This window comes from Poeciliopsis prolifica, unplaced genomic scaffold (assembly GCF_027474105.1).
Source record: "Poeciliopsis prolifica strain line A6 unplaced genomic scaffold, Auburn_PproV2 SCAFFOLD043, whole genome shotgun sequence".
Taxonomy (NCBI): domain Eukaryota; kingdom Metazoa; phylum Chordata; class Actinopteri; order Cyprinodontiformes; family Poeciliidae; genus Poeciliopsis; species Poeciliopsis prolifica.
The window spans coordinates 3,346,809-3,366,503 of NW_026562418.1; the positions used below are offsets into that span (position 1 = coordinate 3,346,809).

The 19,695-nt window shown below is 40.9% G+C and overlaps 1 protein-coding gene across 1 annotated transcript in view; it reads right to left on the reverse strand.

The window, feature by feature from the left end:
• Positions 1-7,015: 7,015 nt before the first annotated feature.
• The window catches only part of kcnk9 (potassium channel, subfamily K, member 9), a 38,908-nt gene continuing 26,228 nt past the window's right edge, over positions 7,016-19,695 (reverse strand). The window contains exon 2 of the mRNA XM_055055817.1: positions 7,016-14,441. Coding sequence (XP_054911792.1) covers positions 13,558-14,441 — 884 coding nt within the window. The 3' untranslated portion in view covers positions 7,016-13,557. The remainder of the gene's footprint in view (positions 14,442-19,695) is intronic.

Genomic DNA, 19,695 nt, shown 5'->3' on the forward strand with positions numbered 1-19,695 from the left:
CAAACTGCTGCAAGCGAGAAAGTGATACGTAATTATAAATGAGAGGCACAGTTATATGCGATTCTTTTATTTATTTATTTTCTGCAGCAATTACGACCTCAGGACCACTGACAGATGTTTGTACCTGCTTTGCACATCTGGAGACGGCTTGTTCTTTACAAAATATGCCAAGCTGATGCAGACTCCTTGGAGAGAATTTTCAAACATACATTTTTATCAACTGAGTATCTTTCCCTCATCCATAAATCAAATTTGTGGAGGTCGGGACTAATAGTTGCTTCCACCTGAGCTGTGTTTCTCTGTAGCTCCTGTCACGTCACCACTGGCTGCTACTCAGTACTCTACAAGATGTTCATCACTTTAAAGAGGCAGTATTATGTGACATCAACTTTTTTCAAATTGTGATGCCTTATAAAAAGTTTCACTTTGGAAGCATTTAGGATTTGCATTTCAGCAATTTGATACATATTCTGTGAGTGAGTTAAATGGCAAACGTTTAATGGAGCATCAATTATTGTCGTTGCCAGTAATAGAAATTTGTCAATTTTTGCCTTGATCAGCATTGATAGATAAGTTGGATGCATAAAAACCAGCATACTTTTAGATCTAGTTGAGAAAATCCAGATGAAACGTACAGGAAACCTGCTTTTATGCGTAAACAGGGATCATCTTGCATCTCTGATTGCGAAATTAAAATCCAGGTTCAGCTGAATGTGTTTATTGACCAGCAGAGAACCCATTTAAGTTTCGAGTTTTTTTATTTTTATATCTGAGCAAGAATTTAGATTGAGTTACAGACAAATAAGTATAAAAACGTCATTAAGAATTTAAAGGAAAGTTGTCTGTGACATCATAATAACATGAACAGGCTGTGATGTCACATACTGCTTTGTTGTGTAACACGGGGTATAAATAACTCCGCTTGGTAACATTCTGCCAGGTTCCACGGTATTTCAAGAAGAGTAGGCATCAAGTTCAGTTCAGAAGAAACATGGAGTTATTGAGGAGAGACGTGCAGTTGTTAGTGGATGGACACGCCATATCTGCTATCAGTGAATACATTGACCAAACACATGAAGATGACTGGCTGGATCGACAATTTTTGGACCTGGATGAAGGTATCAAAGAGAGGACGAGATACCTTTTAAGTTATTTGCTGAATGTTTTCTCCGGTTTTGTCAGGGACGTTTCTGAGAACCTGAACTACGAGTATGGCGATATAAAAGTCATGTTCGGAGATCAGGTCTCTCAGGCCTTTGCCCGGGCAATGGGAGTCGACGAAGTCGTCCAGGGAGACTGTGCTCAGGTGCTTAACGTCCTCTTCCTGAAGCACATAACATCTATGTCTCCCATGGATGATGAAGACCCCTTGTCGATTCTGAGGCCGGGCTTAGGTCTCAGTTCTTTGGTGCGAGCTGTCATCAGTTTAGTCCATGAACTGATGACAGCAAGGAGACGCGCCGAAGGACTGAGGGCGTCCCTAGAGGAACAGAGACAGGACACAGTGCGACTTTTTGTAAAGTCGTTGCTGTGTCTGGGCATCAGGGAGTCAAAGACACGGAGGTGTCTTGATTCCCTGATGGAGGCACAGGAGCGCATAGTTCATCATATCTGCGCTGACATCGAGAGCCATCCGGTGGAAATCCAGGTGGACTGGGTCCCTGGGCTTGTGAAAAAGGTTTTCAGGGACCTCAGAGAAACCTTTGGATGTTCTGCCGGATGGGCTCTGGGCTTCATGGAGCACGAGATCGTCGACGACACAATTGTGTCGTCTCTTTTAACCCAGATTGAAAAGCACCAGAAGAAGAGGGGCAGTTTTTTCTCAAAACTTTCTTCTGGTGCCAACATCTTCAAGAGGTATTTTATCAAATGAAATGCCTCTTGAAGATGTCAATCTCGGCTGTCGATCTCGGCTCCATGACGCCCCCCTGTGCCTCCGCCTCTCTGTTCCTCTGTTGGTCCTGGTATCGAGTCCTCTCTTTGTGCCTCCATCGGTCCCAACCCCAAAAAACCTACAATAATTACCTTAACAATTATTTTCAGTCATATTTGATCACTTTAAATGTTACTTAAAAAGGGATGCATAGTTCGTACCACTGTTGCCTTGCAGTTTGATGGTACTGGGTTCAATTCTCGGCCCGGGTTCTTTCCGCATGGAGTTTGCATAATCTCCCTGTGCATGGTGGGTTCTCTCCCGGTACTCCGGCTTCCTCCCACAGAGTCCAAAAGTATGACTGTTAAGTGGGTTCTCTAAATTCTCCTTAATGAGTGTATGCGTGTGTCTCTGTTTCCCTGCACTGGAACTGTGACCTGTCCAGGGTGACCCAGCCTCTGACTTGTTGACCGCTGGAGATAGGTACCAGCACACTTCCTGACCCCATACTAGGCCGTAAGAACATGGATGGATGGATGGATGGATTATTTTCAATCATATTCTATAAATTTGAATGTTACTTAAACAGAGAGTCAAACTGAATTGAGCAAGACACAAAGAAAAATCAGAAATCGGTATTAGTGCAGCAGGTTTTTCTTATTTATTCTATATTTTCTTATTTATTTATTTAAGTCACAGATTACTATAAAGGTGTGATAAAATAAATGGACCACGTTGGTCTAACTTGATCCTACGCTTTGATTTTCCGTAAAAGTTGCAACATCAGGGAGCTCTTGAGTCCTGGTAGAGATTTAACTTTAGGACGCAGCAGTGATTTCACTCGGAGCGCCATTGAGCACGGTTCCTGAGCTCATCCTGTGTTTTCCGCTAATCCGTTTCCAATGCTGTGCCGCCCGACGGCTCAGAGACCAAAACCCATTCCCGGCTGATTTCCAGGCTTTTCTGCTCCACACCGTCGCCTGTTTCGTGCTGGTACTCACGCAGAGCTCCATCTTCAGCCTGCTGGCCATCGCGATCGACAGATATCTGGCGGTGAAGATCCCGCTGAGGTCAGTCCGCTCCTCGTCACCACCTGGGGTTTTATTTTATCCTGGCAAACATGCAGACAGGCAAAGCTCATAACTCGGACTGAATTCCTGAACTCCCAGAGGTGGTATTATGGCTCTCTGCCTTGGGCGTCATCGTACGAGGGGGACAACATAACAGCTTGGAATAAAATTTAAAATCTTCATTTCTTTCTGATATTTGATGGAGTGTTATTGGAGATTTTAATAAAACATGGCATAACAATGAGGCAGATGTTGTATGTTAATTTAAGGATTGCTTTGAATAGATTAAAGCATACCGGAAGTAAAATATAGCTGGAGTAAAATGTACCTGGAGTAAAACGTACCTGGAGTAAAATGTACCTGGAGTAAAATATACCTGGAGTTAAATGTACCTCGAGTGCTATCTTGATTCTTTCATCAACAAATCTGGAACAAACTTCCAGAAAGTTGAAAAGCAGCTGAAGCACTGACCTCCCTTAAAACTATACTACAATCTGTTTAGAGTTGCATTTGAACCACAATAAATTGAACGCTGACCAACATTTTCTCAATTATTGACTGTGTGGTATCTTCCATGACTTTGTATTTGTACTTTGACATAAACCATCTTGAATTGCATTGTTGCTGAAAAGTGCTATACAAATATACTTGATTGATTGATTGATGTTTGAGAGCTCAATTAGTCTCTCGCTCAGCCAAAAACGCAGCAACCCTGTATCGCCGCCTCACAGAGCAGCCACCCCCTTCCGCTCCCACCAGTCAGCTCCTTCAGACTAGCCAGCAGCTGTTAGCAAACAGTTGGTGGATCTGCTGAGCTCATCATAGAAGCTATTTCTCAGAGCAGCGCTGGTAAAAATGTTGTGAAAGGTTTAATTCTGGAGCCATGCTGTGATGACTTCCTGAAGGCGGAGTTTCAGAAGGAGTGTCTTAAAGAGGCAGAGGCCCAATTTCAAGGCAGAGTCAATTTTCTCTTAAGTCATATTTGATACATAGCATTTCTTATAACATCTGAAGTTAACATAGTTATTTGATTGAGCTATAAAATGGCACTACATGCCTGGAAAATACACATTACTGCCCCTTTGAATAATGTTTTTTTTATATACTAACTATTTATGCAGTAATGTTAGCATGAATGCACTGTGGTGACGCTTTTTCTTTACTACAGTGGACCTCTGGTTATGGTGGTGGTTAGGAACCACAACCTGAGACCTGCCCCTCTGAAAACACACATACCTAATGGTTCAATTACCAAATATATCTTAATATATCCTGATACACACTGTGAAAACTATCTTAACAATGCAGCAGATGCTGTTTTTATTGCTGCTCCAGGTTGTGACAAAGTTGTGCTGCAGCGTCCAGTTAGTTACTTCTTCTATCGGTTCATTCAAAATTTGTCCACTAAGCATATTTCTAATTTGTTTCATCTTTTTGTCTTTGACCATGATGCTGTACAGTAAACACTGCTATTGTGAGTTTGCCTGGAATGCTATCCCACATTTGTTTGTGGTTGCCGTATGTTACAGTTTCCATCTATAATTATGTAATAATGACAGGAACTCGTGCTTCTTTAGTCGCCTTACAAAATGACTGCAAGGATCTAAATTTAGTACAAATTCTGTAAATAAACCCAATCTACTGAAGGACTCCTATACCACGGCATATTAGAGAAACTTTTCATTGTCTTTTTTTTTTTTTTTGTAAATTTCTGCCAAACACTCAAAGAGATATTAAAGGAAAAATTCTGAAATTTCTGTGCCCCAAAAATAAAAAATTTGAGAGAGGAAAAAAAAAAATGGAAATTTTGAGATTACTATAAGAAAATTTTCAAGAAAAAAACTTCAGTTTCTAGAGTCAAACATTTTAAACTTTTTAAAAAGTCAATTTTCAGAGTCAAAAAGTATGGATTTTTTTTTTTTTTAGATATTTTTCAGGATTAATCTCAAAACTTTTGAGATTTGTCTCGCAAGTTTCTGACTTTTCAAAGTCAGGAATTACCTCGTTTTGTCCAGAGAGCTTCTGAGATTGAATTCAAATTTTCTGAGTTTTTTTCTTGGCAAAAATGTACTCCTTTTATCTACTATGCCGCTAATACGCCACCGTATTGCTGACCTTCACACCAACTGAAGATGAAAGTGCTGCATATGCATGTCAGATGGATGCCCTTAATACTGCCTGCAATCACATGGTGCTAAACTTTGATCAAATTCTGCTTTCTGTCATTTGTCAGCCTAAATATGTGAAGATGGGTGAGATAAGGCGCTGATGTGATGTGTGCTGGCTGCCGGAATATCTACAGATCTTCATCACGCTCAGGCAGTTCCCCCACTTTCCCATCAGCCCACGTTACAGGAAAAAGAGGGAAAGTGATGCAGAGAGATTTTTTGCGCAGTGAGACTTTTACTCGGCGTGTTTCCCATCATGCAAGAAAGGCTGGGTCGGTTTAAAAATCATTCTTTTTTCTTTTTGTCTTGGTTGTCCCGTGGCAAACAGCAGCACACCTGCTTACTGTTGAGCTTCATCATATCTCTGCCTCAGTGGAGACAATCCTCCGCACGGCAACTTGGCTCTTCTTACACGATCATTTAAGATGCAAAATTACAGGCAAGCGAAGGCCTCAACGCCCCTCTGCCACGACTCTTATTGTGCCGCCATCTGAGTTGTCAGCTCACGGCTGACAGTATAATTACTGCCGTGTGGGAAGGGATAAAACTGGATGCTGCGCGCTCATCCTGCCACCGAAACATCCAGCTGCACGACTCGGACCACTGAGGGAGGAGAGACTCAGCAACAGGCAAAGCAACAACTTACAACATTCTATTTTTTTTTTTCTTTTTTTTTTTGTCTGAAAGAAAATGAACAGGACAAAAAACAAACACTTTGTTGTTAGTGCAACAGCTAATTAGGAAATTTTTATTTTATTTTTTTAAAATAGGAAGGTTACATTTCTGCCAAAAAAACTCAGAAAATTTGAGCTCAGAAATTTTCTGGACAAAACGTGAAAATGCCTGAGTTTCAAAAGCTTGACTTTTTTCCACCTTTGACATTTTGATGAAAAAGTTCTTACATCTCTGCCCTCTAGCAGCCGGAACATTTTTAAATGGATGGTAGAATAATAAGTTTTTTTTTATCCCAATGGGGTAAAAAGCACAGATCAGCTGTAAATATACAGTAACATCCAACTGGAAATGCTAACAGTAGCACATAGTGTGATGTGACAATTAACTTTTTACTTTGTTAAGCCACATATTTTCACTAAACTGTGGTTTGAAGGTAACTCTGGGGTCAGTAAGTGGTTAAAGAAAAATACCAACGAAACAAACAGATCTTATTTGAATGTCCAGATTTGTGAACTGACTTCTGTTTCCTGCTCCACTGGGAATCTTCATGAGCTTCAACAGCAGCAAAGGCGCTGCAGAGATGTGGGTCGTAAACACGTACCTTGAGTTTGGAGTGGAAAGAGAACAAGCTTCTTCTGATGGGATGACCTTGATGAGCAAGACAAGTTGTTTTTACAGTTAACAGCTGACATTAGCGCGAGATAATAGTTTGCAATTGTATGTGGTTAGTAACGTCTGAGCTAACGTCTGGTGACCTGCTGGAGGTTTTTTATGTCTAGACTGGTATTCATTTTTAAGACAGCCGCTGCACAGCATCACTCTGAGTCTCTTTGTATTCATCTCCATCAGCAGGAGCAGTTCAGCCTTTTAGCCTCAAATGTACTTAGAAAAACTGAGGAACACAGTAAAGCAATTCAGTTTTCATTGCCGAACCAGAATAAATGTCATTCAGTCCACAGAGCGGTAGACAAAACTGATGTTTCAATAATGTGGTAATAGTTTACTTCTAAATCCTTATAACAAATCATTAAATCACCTGTTTAGAGATGGGATTGATTGGCAATAACTGGAACACTGATTGACATCTGATGTACATTTGATTGATGATAGATGACGACACTCTACAAAATGTGATGTCTGCTGCTTGTCTTGTGATTGGTTATTGTGTGATGGTTTCGTGGTATTTGAAGCACTTTGTTGCTGGAATGTGCCACACAAATAAACCTGGCTTTAATTTTTAAAAAAGCGAGCGCTCGCTCCTCGCAACGATCCGCCGTGAGTCATTTACAACAACAAGACAGAGGGATTCAGAAGGAGGCTCATTATTTTATTCAAGTGTGTTATAGCATCACCTGGGCCAGTCAACCCAGTGAGTCACCCACATCAAATCATGCACACACACACACACACACACACACACACACACACACACACTCGACGAGAAAGAGAAGGAACAGAAAAGCAAACGAAGGGAGGGAAAAAAATAAATAAAAGATTTGTAAAATATTCATTTTACTTCAATAGAATCTCAACAATCTCCATGTTTGTCTTGAGAAGAGAGGCAACTGATATTGGAGTGAATCTGTACAGACATCAGTTTCAAGATTGTGACAGAGAATTAAAAAAACTTATTGTTAAACAAGGATTGGAATTAAAAACAAAAAAAGGGGGGATGACACGCAACATCCTGAGCGGAATAACGACCAACGGCGACGTACAAGAAACACAAACTGCATCGACGGAGGCCGCCTTCCCCGTTGTCTTGTGTCGTCTAGGTTGTCGTGCAATCTGTGTCTCTTTGTCCCTGTCATCAGACAACACGTCGCTGCTGACAGAGCGACGTCTCCAGAGGCGGCAAAATGACGAAGTGAAGCGTTAAGACAGTAAAACTGGCGGGAACCTTGACGCTGCTTGACGCCACGTGGCAAAGGACACGAGGCAGTTTGTTGGGAGCGACCGGCGCATGCCGGCGTTCCTCTCTTCCCCATCTGCGCTGGAGAGTAACATTCAGTGGAGGAGCATCGGTGTGACATGTGGCATGATGGCTGACCGATCTGAGTAATGCGCAGCCATGTGGGAGGGACGGAAAAACAATCTACATCATAAAGAGGCCATTTGTTTCCTTTGTTAAAAAACAACAACACAGATTTATTATGGCTGATATATTCCCCTAGAATTCAACTTGGAGTAGTTTTTCTGAAGTAAATTGAAAGCAAATGACATCTTAAATACACACTTAACTCCTATCGGTCTGATTGAACTGATCATTTCAGATTATGACAATTTGATACATTCGGTTGACATTTTTAGTGGCTGTAATGGACCTGCTAATTCATCGAAGTAGAAATGTAAAAAACAAAAACACGTGTTAACACACTAAAGGCAGAATAGCTGAGCTGATTGATGGCAGAAAAGGTTTTGAAAGGCCAGTAGTTTCTCCAGATTTCCTTAAAAGACTCACTTCACGTTTTATGAGACAGTTTCATATTTTTTTCTAATCCTTGCACCTTACTGAAAATCTTACTGAAAATCAAAAACGTAAATGATGTTAAGGAATTTTTCTTTAGTTTTGTGCTCAATGATGAGATGAACATAAAGCTTTATTTCATTGTTTTATTCCTTCACCAACCTTAATTAGTTGAAATGTAACTTTAGCCGTCAAGGCATCATTTCATTGAATATACAATTTTTACCTTTCTGCCCCAAAATCCCAGATTTTTATTTTTTCATTCTTTCAAGTAGACAAACAGAAAATATGGGACATTTTCCAAAAATAAACACCAAGTGAAATATTTTAGATCTGGGCGATACAACCATTGGTCAAAAAATGAGTGGCATGGATTTTTATGCATTTTTATTTTTGGAGTAGTGAGAATTAGAATATCCGAAGCTGGACAGTCACATGGTCAAAGAACTTTGGAATCGGACCTAACTTTTGCAGACCACCATAGGCCACGCCATACGCATCTGGGAGACAAAACGGCAAAGGAGAGGGAACCATGGGCTTCTGCAGACAGCATGCTAGAAGATGAGAACTTCATTATCATCCGGAAGATTTGCAGTTTTTTGACAATCTTTTGAGGTGTTTTGTGGCTAATCGTGCAAAAGTACATAATACCTCACCGTGCCTGATAAACCTTCATCAAAAGTATTCATCTCTCATGCGGAGTAGTTTATGCAAAGTATCAAACAAAATGCCCCAGTTGCAGAAACTGAAGTAACGATTATAAATTTGTTTAATGGAAACACGGCAATTTTGAAAAAAACTAAAATTTTTTGATGGGAAAAAAAGAGGGTTTTTGCAAGATGAGGTGGTTGGTTTGTTTTGCAAAACTGCGATGGACATACTTGTATTACATCACACGAGTCACATGATCAACAGCCAGATGTTGTCACTGGCACAAACCACAAAGAAGAAGAAGACAATACAGTAAGTAGAAGGCGGATGAAGAGCGGCGTGTTTTTTAATGGCTTGTCATGTGAACAAACGTACTCACGTGTTAATTTCTCAATTATTGAAAATATCCATATAAAATATCGCAATTCCAAAATTGTGTTTTTCCGACGACGGCTGCATATCGACTTTGTTCTGACCACATTTGGGACGGAAACGCAGCCACTGAGAGCCAACTTCTTCGCTTCGGATGGAAAACGGGAGAGTCAAGCGTAAAGTTTGCTCTGGCCACACGCAGCTCAGAATTTTCCAGAAACTTAGGCTTTTTTATATCAACCATGACTTCTTAACCTTGGCTAGTTTGTAGGAGACACTGCCCACATGGGATCTCAAAAACAAGTTGGAAAACAGAAGGACACCAGTGTTTTCCACGAGAACACGTCTCTCCATTCTTCCAGGTAGAGAGCAGATGCTCTCCGTGCCTGTGGAGTGGGTCGTGTGTCTCTGTTTGACGGGGCGCTGCACCACATCAGCTCTGTGGAGCTTTTTCAGGCTTGGTTTGTTTTCTGCACATCTTCTCCTTCACGCTCCGCTCCAATTTCTGCCTAGCAAAATGTCAAATAAAGGCAACCGGTGGTAGATATTGCACCCGAGGCGGTGGGACGTCGGGCGGTTGTGGATGACGGATGGTTAAAAATGTGAAAAAAAATAATAAAAACCTATGCATAAACCCTCTCCCCCCAAAAAACTACCTTCAAAAATCAAGTCACTTGCTGCAATCAGTAATTTTTTTTTTTTTTTGATTCTGAAAAAAAATTGAAAAAAGTGTTTTTCAAATTTGTAGTAATCACCTTTTCAAACAACATCTCGAACCTACAGTTCTGGCAAGCAGATTACACATTCAGCTTACCATCCTGAATGATATTGTTTTAACTCCTTTTTTCCCCCAAATTCGACAGATTAAATATCACACCACATCAATCCAAGAATGCCTTTAAAGGGGCAGTAAAATGAGTTTTCCAGCCATAGTGCCACTGTATAGCACAATCAGTGGATATAAAAATGTTGTATATATCAAATCTGGCCTTTTTAATGACTTGAAATTGGGTCTCTGTCTCTTTAAAAACTGCTAATTTCTCCTCTATTAACACTTTACCAACGTTTTTACCAGCGTTGCTCTGAGCAGCAGTTCCTATAATGAGCTCAGCAGATGCCCAGATTCACCAGGTGTTTGCTAATTGCTGCTGGCTAGTCTGAAGGAGCTAGTCTGAGAGCCAGGAGTGAGGCAGAAGCTCTGAACCTTGGAATTTGCAGTTCTGAAGAGGAACTGCGCCGGAGCAATGTCCACCCAGGCATTTTGCACAGGTGGATGGTTGCCATGGGAGATTTCTAAAACAATCATGAAAGAATCAAAGCAAAACTCCAGGTTCATTTTTGATGAGGCAACAACTTTGCAACATGATGTAAGGCTCAAAAAAGTCGATTCTACATAATATTGGACCTTTAAAACAATTTCTGTTATTTGTACTGTAGTGCTGGCACGCTGGGAGGGAGAAAAAAATAATAAATAAAAAAGTAAATGCATAATTAAAATCCTTTCCTTTTTATGACATTCATCGCTACAGAATGTTTTTAGACAAAAATGTGGCTCAGGATGATTTTTTGCAGTTCAGTTCTGTTTTCAGTTTTTATGTGGGCATTATAGAACTGTGCATCAGAAAAGGTTGGCATCATTTGCTCTTTTTGGAAAGTTGTGTTCTTGCAAAGCGGCTCTCGCTGTCGCTCGGGTTGCCTTTCTTATTTATTTTGTTCTCCTAAATGGATATCATTAGCATGAGAGCAGACGGAAAGGTTTCAAATTGATTTGCTCTACAGCTGGATGGAAACGCAGTAAATGAAGGTAAGATTTAGTTGAGGCTGAAACATACACCTGGGGAAAAAAAGCTCAGTCTATCGTGACACGTCGACCATCCTAAGGCATTTATTTATTCTCCGTACCCACTTAATCTTTAAAAACAAAAAAACTGCTGGGATATTACTTTCACTAAAATGCTGAATTGATGCCGTTTGGCAATCTAAGTAGTTATAACAAAACCTCTGGTTTAATATGAAACCATTCTTCAGACTGCCAGGATGAACATAAAATCACATCCTGACTGCTCTGATTGGACCCGTTCATCGGGCTGAAATAAGACATGACAGACCTGCTTCACAATGTCTTTCCTGTCAGTGTGTAGAGTTCATGGCTTTAGTTCACACTAGTGAACAAGTTTCCTCCCTTCACACTTTATTAGCCTCCACTAGCGAAGTAGCTAGCACAAACTAGTGCAAGCTAGGTTCAAAACTCACACAGTGGCCAAAGAATTGGCTGTAAAACCTAAATAGAAAGGCAATACTTCACACTTAAGATTTCATTAGCCTCCGCTAGCTAAGTAGCTAGCTGGAGCTGGTGCTAGCGAGTTTTCAAGATTGACACCTTGACCAAAGAACTGGTTGAAAAGTCAAAAAAGAAAGGCGATGCTTCAACCTGGAAGGCAAATTTGTTCACTTAAGACTTTTTTAGCTTTAACTAGCTACGTTGGTAGCACAAGCTAGTGGTCGCTAAGTTCAAGATTGGCCAAAGAATTGGCCGTAAAGCCGAAATAGAAAGGCGATATTCTATAAAATATTCCATACAGTGTATTAACTTTGTGACCCAAATTGAACTGATTGTCAATAAAAGTCTCATTAAACGTTGAACTGCCAAGACGTCGAGCTGGTTGATTTGCTCCTTTACAAACCTTTCCAGTTTGGGTCATTTCATACACAGGTTTTAATGTATGAACTGCTGCTGTCTGCCAATGAGATTTTGGAAGAGAGTTTGTGGCAGTTAATATTTTATGCTTCTTCAGTAAGAACAAATGGAAAAATCTGGATCCACTTTAGAAACATTTGCTCCCCACCCCCATTTTTACGTGTATAACAAAATATCCAACCAAAAGCAACAGAAATAAACATGTACATGTAGAAACTACCGAAATGACAAAATGTTAGGCATGGTGGTATAACGAGTGTTACAAGCACAAATGCAGGTTGAAATTGATGAAAAGGTAAATTGACCTCAAGCTTGTTGGAAGTTCAAAACATGACATTGTTTCCAATCTGCTCTCTGCCAGCCCACACATTGGACATTTGTGAGTTGAGTTGACAACCTAACCCGGCTTGATGGATCAAATCCATAATTTGTCGCTGTGGTGTGAACTCAGATCAGACCTGAATTGATCCATAGTTGATCTATGAGGAAATTGTTTGGGGATAAAGAATCTAAATTGGGTTGTTTTTAATTCAGAAGTTTTTCTAGTTTTATGGGTCCCCATGACAAACATTCAATAAAGCCTCCAACTCACACTTGGCTATTAATTTGAGCTCAACTAAACCAACATGCATGTTTTTGGACTTTGACTGGAAGTGGGAGTACATCATGCCAACCGATGCATTCAAGATGAGAACCTGCCAAGATCTGAATAGCCATAGTGGTACTAAATATTAAGTAAGATGTTATGAATGTCTGTGAAATAATAATAATAATAATAAAATCAACTGTTCTGATAGGAAGAAACTAGAAAACTGTCGTAATGTTGTGGTTCCCTTTAGGTCACTATGTACGTGAAAAGGCTACAGGTGAAGTTAAAGCTATTGAGTTCCAACCCAGTGTTTGTAGATCAGCAGGAAGTATCAATACCAGCAGTATGATCCTTTGATTAACACACAAAAGACACTTACACAGAAACCATGGAGAAAAAAAGACTAAAGAAGGTCACGAACCCATGGCACACTATTAAGTAAATGACATCCAAGTCATGCTAATATTGGCAACAATATTTTGGTTTAACGTGAGGTGAAACCATTAGAGTAAATGATTGCTTATAGAAAATAACACCTGATGCTTTAGATCATTCTGTCTGCAGCGAGGCAATGGGATAACACATAAGAAATATCTCTTTAAGTTAAAGTGAAACAAGCAAACTCCCTTTGAAAAATAGCATTTCTCCCAGTGTGCATCCATTAAGTACGTAACCAAAGTTCATGTATTCGTTTTATTGTGTAAATCTGTAATCAGTAAGGTGTTGTAGTTTGTCTCGTGTCTCTTTAAATTAAGCAACTCTTGAAAAAATAGACATCCATGCTTCATGCTTTGCATCCTGTTCGGGTCCAGTCCTGCAGTTCCACCCAGTCTTTCTTAGCCGTTCACAGAGAAGTACGTACAACCAAACTCGTGGAAGTTGGGGGGCGGAGGGAGGTAAAAGGTGCTAAAGTAAAAATCTTGGTGAAGAGCAGCATTGAAAATGTTTGACCTTGTGTATAAAATGTGTCCACTGGTCCGATGAGCGCCGAGTCTCAGATGGATTTCCTCCTCCTCATGAGCTGGTGATTGTCCGTGAAGCTGTGAAGGCCGGGAGAAACTGAACTGACGGGCGACGGGAGGAGGCTGTTCTTCAAGGTGCTGGGCGAGATCTCCTCGATCCTGTAGGAGACCGACCGAAAGTACTGACTGGGGTTCAGCTGCGAGCCGAAGGAGTTCTGATGCGAAAAGGCACAACCCAGGCCTCCGATCCCGCCGCCAGAGCTGCCGTAGTCGTGCAAACGGTAGTGCATGCACGGGCACACCGACTGCAGGTCCTTCATCTCCGTCCTGTACGGCTCCCGTCGCCGCCGGCTCCTCTGCAGCGACTCGTCCTGGATGTGGATGATCATGCTGTTGCGGTTGCCGGCAAGAGAGGCACGTTCCTCGGCGTCCCGCCGCTCATCCTCACTGTTCATAGTCAGGAAGCGGAGAACCACCAGGTTGAGGAACGCTCCGATGACCGTCAGGCCCACCAGGATGTACATGAAGCTAAAGGCCACATACAGGGGCTTCTTCTGGAGGGCCCGGTTCTTTTGAAGGGCCACAAAGTCTCCGAAGCCTATTGTTGTTAGCGTGATGAAACAGTAATAGTACGACTGGAAGAAACTCCAGTCCTCGTAGTGGGAGAACGCGGCGGCGCCGATGCACAGCGTGCCAATGCAGGAGAAAAATCCCACCGTCACCATGTTCTCCATGGACACATCCGTGATGCGCATTCCGCAGCACTTCTTGATGCGTTTCAGGAGGTACTTGACGAACGTGTTCATCCTCTCGCCCAGGCTCTGGAACATGACGAGAGTCAAAGGGATTCCGAGGACAGCGTAAAACATGCAGAAGGCCTTCCCCGCATCGGTCCCAGGCGCTGCATGCCCATAGCCTGAGAACAACAAGAAAAAAATTAGCAATGCAAACAGACTTAGTGAGTTAGAGTTAGTGGACATCCATTCACAAGTCTTGCAAAGGATTCTCAATTTATTTGGACTTTGACTGGACCATTTTTACCCCCTTAAATTTACTTTGATTATAGCAGCATTATGCAGACACCACCGTGTTTCTCAGTGGAGATGGGATATTCAAGGTGATATGCGGGCTCACTGTGGTTTTCATAACATTTTGCAAGTTGGCGACAAAGTGGAATCTGGTCTTGTGTAACCAGAGCAACATGAACGCTGTGGAACTTATTTTCAGTCGTAGCTTTCTTGTCTCCAGGTTTACAGAATGCCCGACTACTGCAACAGTTGTCCAGTGAACAGTCATTTCCACCTGAGCTGAGTTCTCTGCAATGTTTTGATTTTGGGGATGCTTCATGAAACGATTTAAAATGACAAATTCAAAGTTTAGGAAAATGTTTTAGAACCTCACCCTGTTTCTCCTCCATCAAATCAGTCAAAATCCCCCCGATTTAAGTTTGAATTGCACACAGCTGCATGTTGACAACTGTACTGGTGACTTATGAAGGTAACTGGTTTCACCCGAATGTATTTTAGTGGTATTACAATGAAGGAGGCTGAACAAATTTTTACCTAACATTGTAAAAAAAAAAAAAAAAAAAGTTTGAAAACCATATTATGTACTACTTTCTGCTGGTCCACATAAGTTACAACGTGACAAAATGCTAAGAATTCAAGAAGTTTGAATCTGTTTTTTTTTTTTTTTTGGGTTTGAAGCTGCAGTACTTTACTTTCCGAGCCCAAGTCAGCTTTTGTTGACAAACAGGACCATATAGAAAACCTCAGTAAGAGTCTGTGAGCGCTGCCAGGTGAGGTATTGAATGAGGTGGGCGCCACAGAAATGTGCCTGCTCATTAATCTTATTTGGGGCCCGACATTAAAGTGAAGGGGTGTCCCATTAGTCAGAAGTTTCCGGTGAGGCAGAGGAGTTTGGAGCAGAAAGAGTCACAGAGGCAACGCCAGTAAAGCTTTTAGCTTAATTAGACTATATTTAGATCCCAAGCTGCTGACTCACATGCAATACTTTGGAAAAACCAACCTGTGGGGTTAACAATGGAACTCCTTCCCTATGTTTTGATTCAGTTCTGAAAAAGCAAGTGATTCGGGGTGTATCTCATCTTATGTACAAAGTCACTTGAGAGATTACAGTATGAATGAGAGCTATGGTTCTTAAGCAGTCGTATCGATCATCTCTCTTTACGCTGCTGACGGTAAAACTCAAAGTCGAAGCCAAGAAACGCCACCTGTCAGTTGGCGGATTGTCACTCCATGAAAGCACTTTCTGAGACAGACGTCGGATTTTTATTTTTTTTTCTTTGGAAAACAGCGAGGCAATGTTCGGAAACATATTTATTTAAACGTCCTGAATAAGATCTGTGGTTTGTGCTCTCAAATATTGATTCTGTCTTTTCCCATCGGGCCTTCTGCCCACTCATGTATCTGCTAGTTATGCCCTTTCAGAAGAGAGAGCTGGACCAGGAACGGCTTCGCTTAATTCATGCTTGCGTGCGTGCTTCAGATTAATGAAGCCAAATATGCTGCTTGAATTATTTCTTAAAACATTTCGAAAGCAGATGCATCTGAGAAGCTAAACTGCTGCTTTACTGAGACATCCTACAGCTGTTCAAATGTGAACAATAATTTGTCGAAGACAAGTATAAAGAGGCTGTATTTCAGTAGCTAATGTCTCTATAAAAATATTCATCCCTTTGGATGTCTTACCCTGTTCCATATCAATCATGATCAGCAAAATTTGTCAGTTTTGACAAAGAAAAAAATGACCAAAAAAAATTCTTTAAAAGAAAAAATGATTTCCACAAAGTGACAAAAATGTTTGACATAAAACATGTCTGCATAAGTCTTCACCAGTTTTAAAGTGACTCAACAGAGATCCGGCCAATTGGTGGTCGTCATCTGACGATGACTGAAAGGAGCTCACCTGTGTGCAACCAATGAATTAAACCCGACATGAACAAATATGTTCTACAATTTATTAACGTAAGATAAAGCCAGGTTTCACATATTAGGTTTAATGTATTGGTTTCTTTTAGAAAAGTTTAATCACATTCCATGACATTTCCTTTCATGGTCGTACGCTGCATCACATTGTGATTTTATATTTCTCCTTTACACATTAAATTCCATCATTTTAGGGTAAGCTGCTGTGAAAAAGCGGGTGAGTTGCCAGGCATTGCTAACCGATCCAAACTAAGGTTTTTAGCAGGACACAGAAGCTGTTTAAGTAACATTTATCAGAAGTTTATAAAGATTAAATTGGAAAATCAATATGAGGGATTAATCCAAAGATGCTACGATGTAAAGGTGCTAGTATGTTTTTGAAGCGCTGAGTTTTTTAAATGACCCGGTTCGCATTAGCAGTTAATTATTTTATGCTACACAGTCGGGCTGAAGCAGGGATGAAACTCTGATACAATCAGATAAATGGAAACCAACAGCAGAACAGTTTTTTTTTTTTTTTTTTTTTTTGCCAGAAAGGGACAATTATCCTTGCTGATCGTATCTCAGGCCAAACTTCGGAACTAAAGAAGCCGCTTAATTCACTGACCAATCTGCTGCACAGATCTGGTGCTGTTTACCACTCACAGCAAAATGAAAATGGAAAAAAGCTTATCTACATGACAAAACACGACAATACGAAGCCCAAGGTAATCAGGCCTGTTGCTGTTTGCACCAAACCTGATTAAAGGAACAACGCTTTCCAGGCTCGCTTCCAGAAATCATATAGGTTTGTTGCTACTGTGAAACTATAGGGGTTTTTACTTTATTATATGAAACTACACAAGTAGGATCAATAAAGACAACATGGCTGAGGAAAGGGAAAGTCCTGTAAATAATAAAAACTCTTCAACTCCAGCTAACTCAAAATGGACTTTAGAGTTTTACATCTGACTCAGACATCATGTATTTCGATGTGTTTTTCTCCAGAGAATATCTACACTAGATTAAATATTTTCAAATCTTTTAGATGTTAATAATTCTATTTAGAGATGGGGGTAGGCATTTATCTTTATGCTTATTATCTATTGTGATAATGTTTTTATAAGAATTTAGATTTATGGTATTAACAGTATTTGAAACGGCCCCAAACTTTCCGCGTTGTTAGTTTCACTATGTTCTTTTCTGTGTTTGTAATTCAGGTCATTAATAAATCTGAAAATATAACTAAATGCAGTTACTGTGTGCATTTATCACACATTGATTTTTTTTCTTATTCTTTTCCTCTTTGCCAGCACATAATTTCAATCTTTCACATCATCGTTGAAAACACAACTCATATTTGGTGTGTGCCCTTTTGTTCCTTTGCTTCAGAAGAGATTCTTTCACATTCAGGACAGATTCTGGTTTTCTTTGTCTCACCATCAATTAATGGCACATTCTTTTCAAGCACATCGAATAAATAACCTGCTGCACATGGAGTGTCTTACTCAAACAATGCGATCTACTGCTCTTCGCAGCGAGGAAATAAATATGATGGAGCTCCATATTGGCAGAGCTGCACAGAGAAATCGACAGGTGAGTGTAGGATTTTCAGCGTGATTCGTCCTGACGGGCGTTCGGCTGGACAATGAGAATCAGCAAACACCCGGCAGCAGAGAGTGAGCAGGTCACGCTGAAAACAGCTCTAGTCAGGACGGCTGCTGCTCGTTGGTGAAGAGGTCTCTGTGTTAGCTACTTTCAGTCTGAGAAGGTAGTCTGAGAAGGTATTTAATGTAGCTTTGTTTTCTAAGACACGGATATCCATGGAGCTCATTCTGGCTGCCACAAAGCAAGAGAGAGCAGACCTTTAGGAGATAACAGAAAAGCTGAACAATTGTGACAAAGTTGCCACATCTTTTTGAGTTGTTAAGTTTGCTTTTCATTAAATAGAGTTGGAAACGTTGGCATTCTGTTGGAGATATCCAGGTTAGTGTTAGCTATGCTAACTGATCATAAAATATGCCAAAAACTATTTAAAGGTCAACTCCTTAAATCTCCAGTAAGTACATTTTATGAAAACATTATTTTACTACAAATTTGTTGAAACTGTCGCAATGTCGACAGTTTAATATGAGACAGATAAAAAGAAATTGAGCTCCACAGCCGTCTTCCAGTGCTAACCAGAAACAACCAATCAGAGGCAGGAGGTGGGTCTTAGTGCTGTCAAACAACCTGCGTGTGGCGTTACGGCTGCTATTGCGCGGCTTCTTCCTGATACCAGAATGATAAGGCTACTCAGCAAAGCCACCGGTAAGATGCTTCTCTGCCACTCGCACATTGAGCAGTGAGTACATGAAGTCACAGTATGTAGAAGACTGCATCACACCCAGCCACGAGCTCAGTCACACAGGAGTGGTTCCTCACTGAGATGGGAGTTTCCGTCATTTCTCAGCAGCTGAATGAATCCCTCTGACGCTAGCTCTGCTTGGCAGGAACGTTTAGGCTAAGATTGGGATGATCTGAGAGGACTCCGAGAATCTTTGTGAATGCCGACCTCGGTCTTTCCGATCTGTGCCAACCTCAAAAGTCATATGTCTCCGGCTTCAGTCATGACAGCAAAAAGAAGTGAAATAATGCTGAATTCTACCTCTGCTTCTTCTTAGATTTTCCTCTAATTCAGACATTAGCAGCTCTGTCATCTCTACAGAGATGACATCTATATGCAAATGGGGTCGTAAAAAAGGCTTTTAGCATCAAGTAAGGCAGATTATACTCACATTTAGGTACATATTTGTATAACCACATCTTCTCGATTTCCATCATAATCTAAAAGAGCAAGTTAATCTAGATTTTTTTTCTTATTGCATTAATTTCTTCTTGGGGAGTAATTAGAATGTAATGAATTACAGCCGCAGCTGTGACAAGATGAAAGCTTTTACTTCATTTGCAGCACCGTTCTGCGCAGACAGATCACCCCAGGTCTAATCAGCAGCTCATCTTTAAGCATTGCCTTTCCCACTCCTGGACATTATACCAACTGGTTTTTGGTCATTTTGAGCTTTCCCAGAGCAGGCCGCCGCCGCCGCCACCGCCACCGCCGCCGCAATCACATCAGAGCATATTTGGTGATTACTCAACAAGCCGCTATGAGAGGAGCCACGAGGCTGCGTCTTACACGCCGCAGTTTGGTCGAGATTTTTGAAGCTGTTTGTTTGTGGTATTAAAGTCAGAAGTCGTTACCGC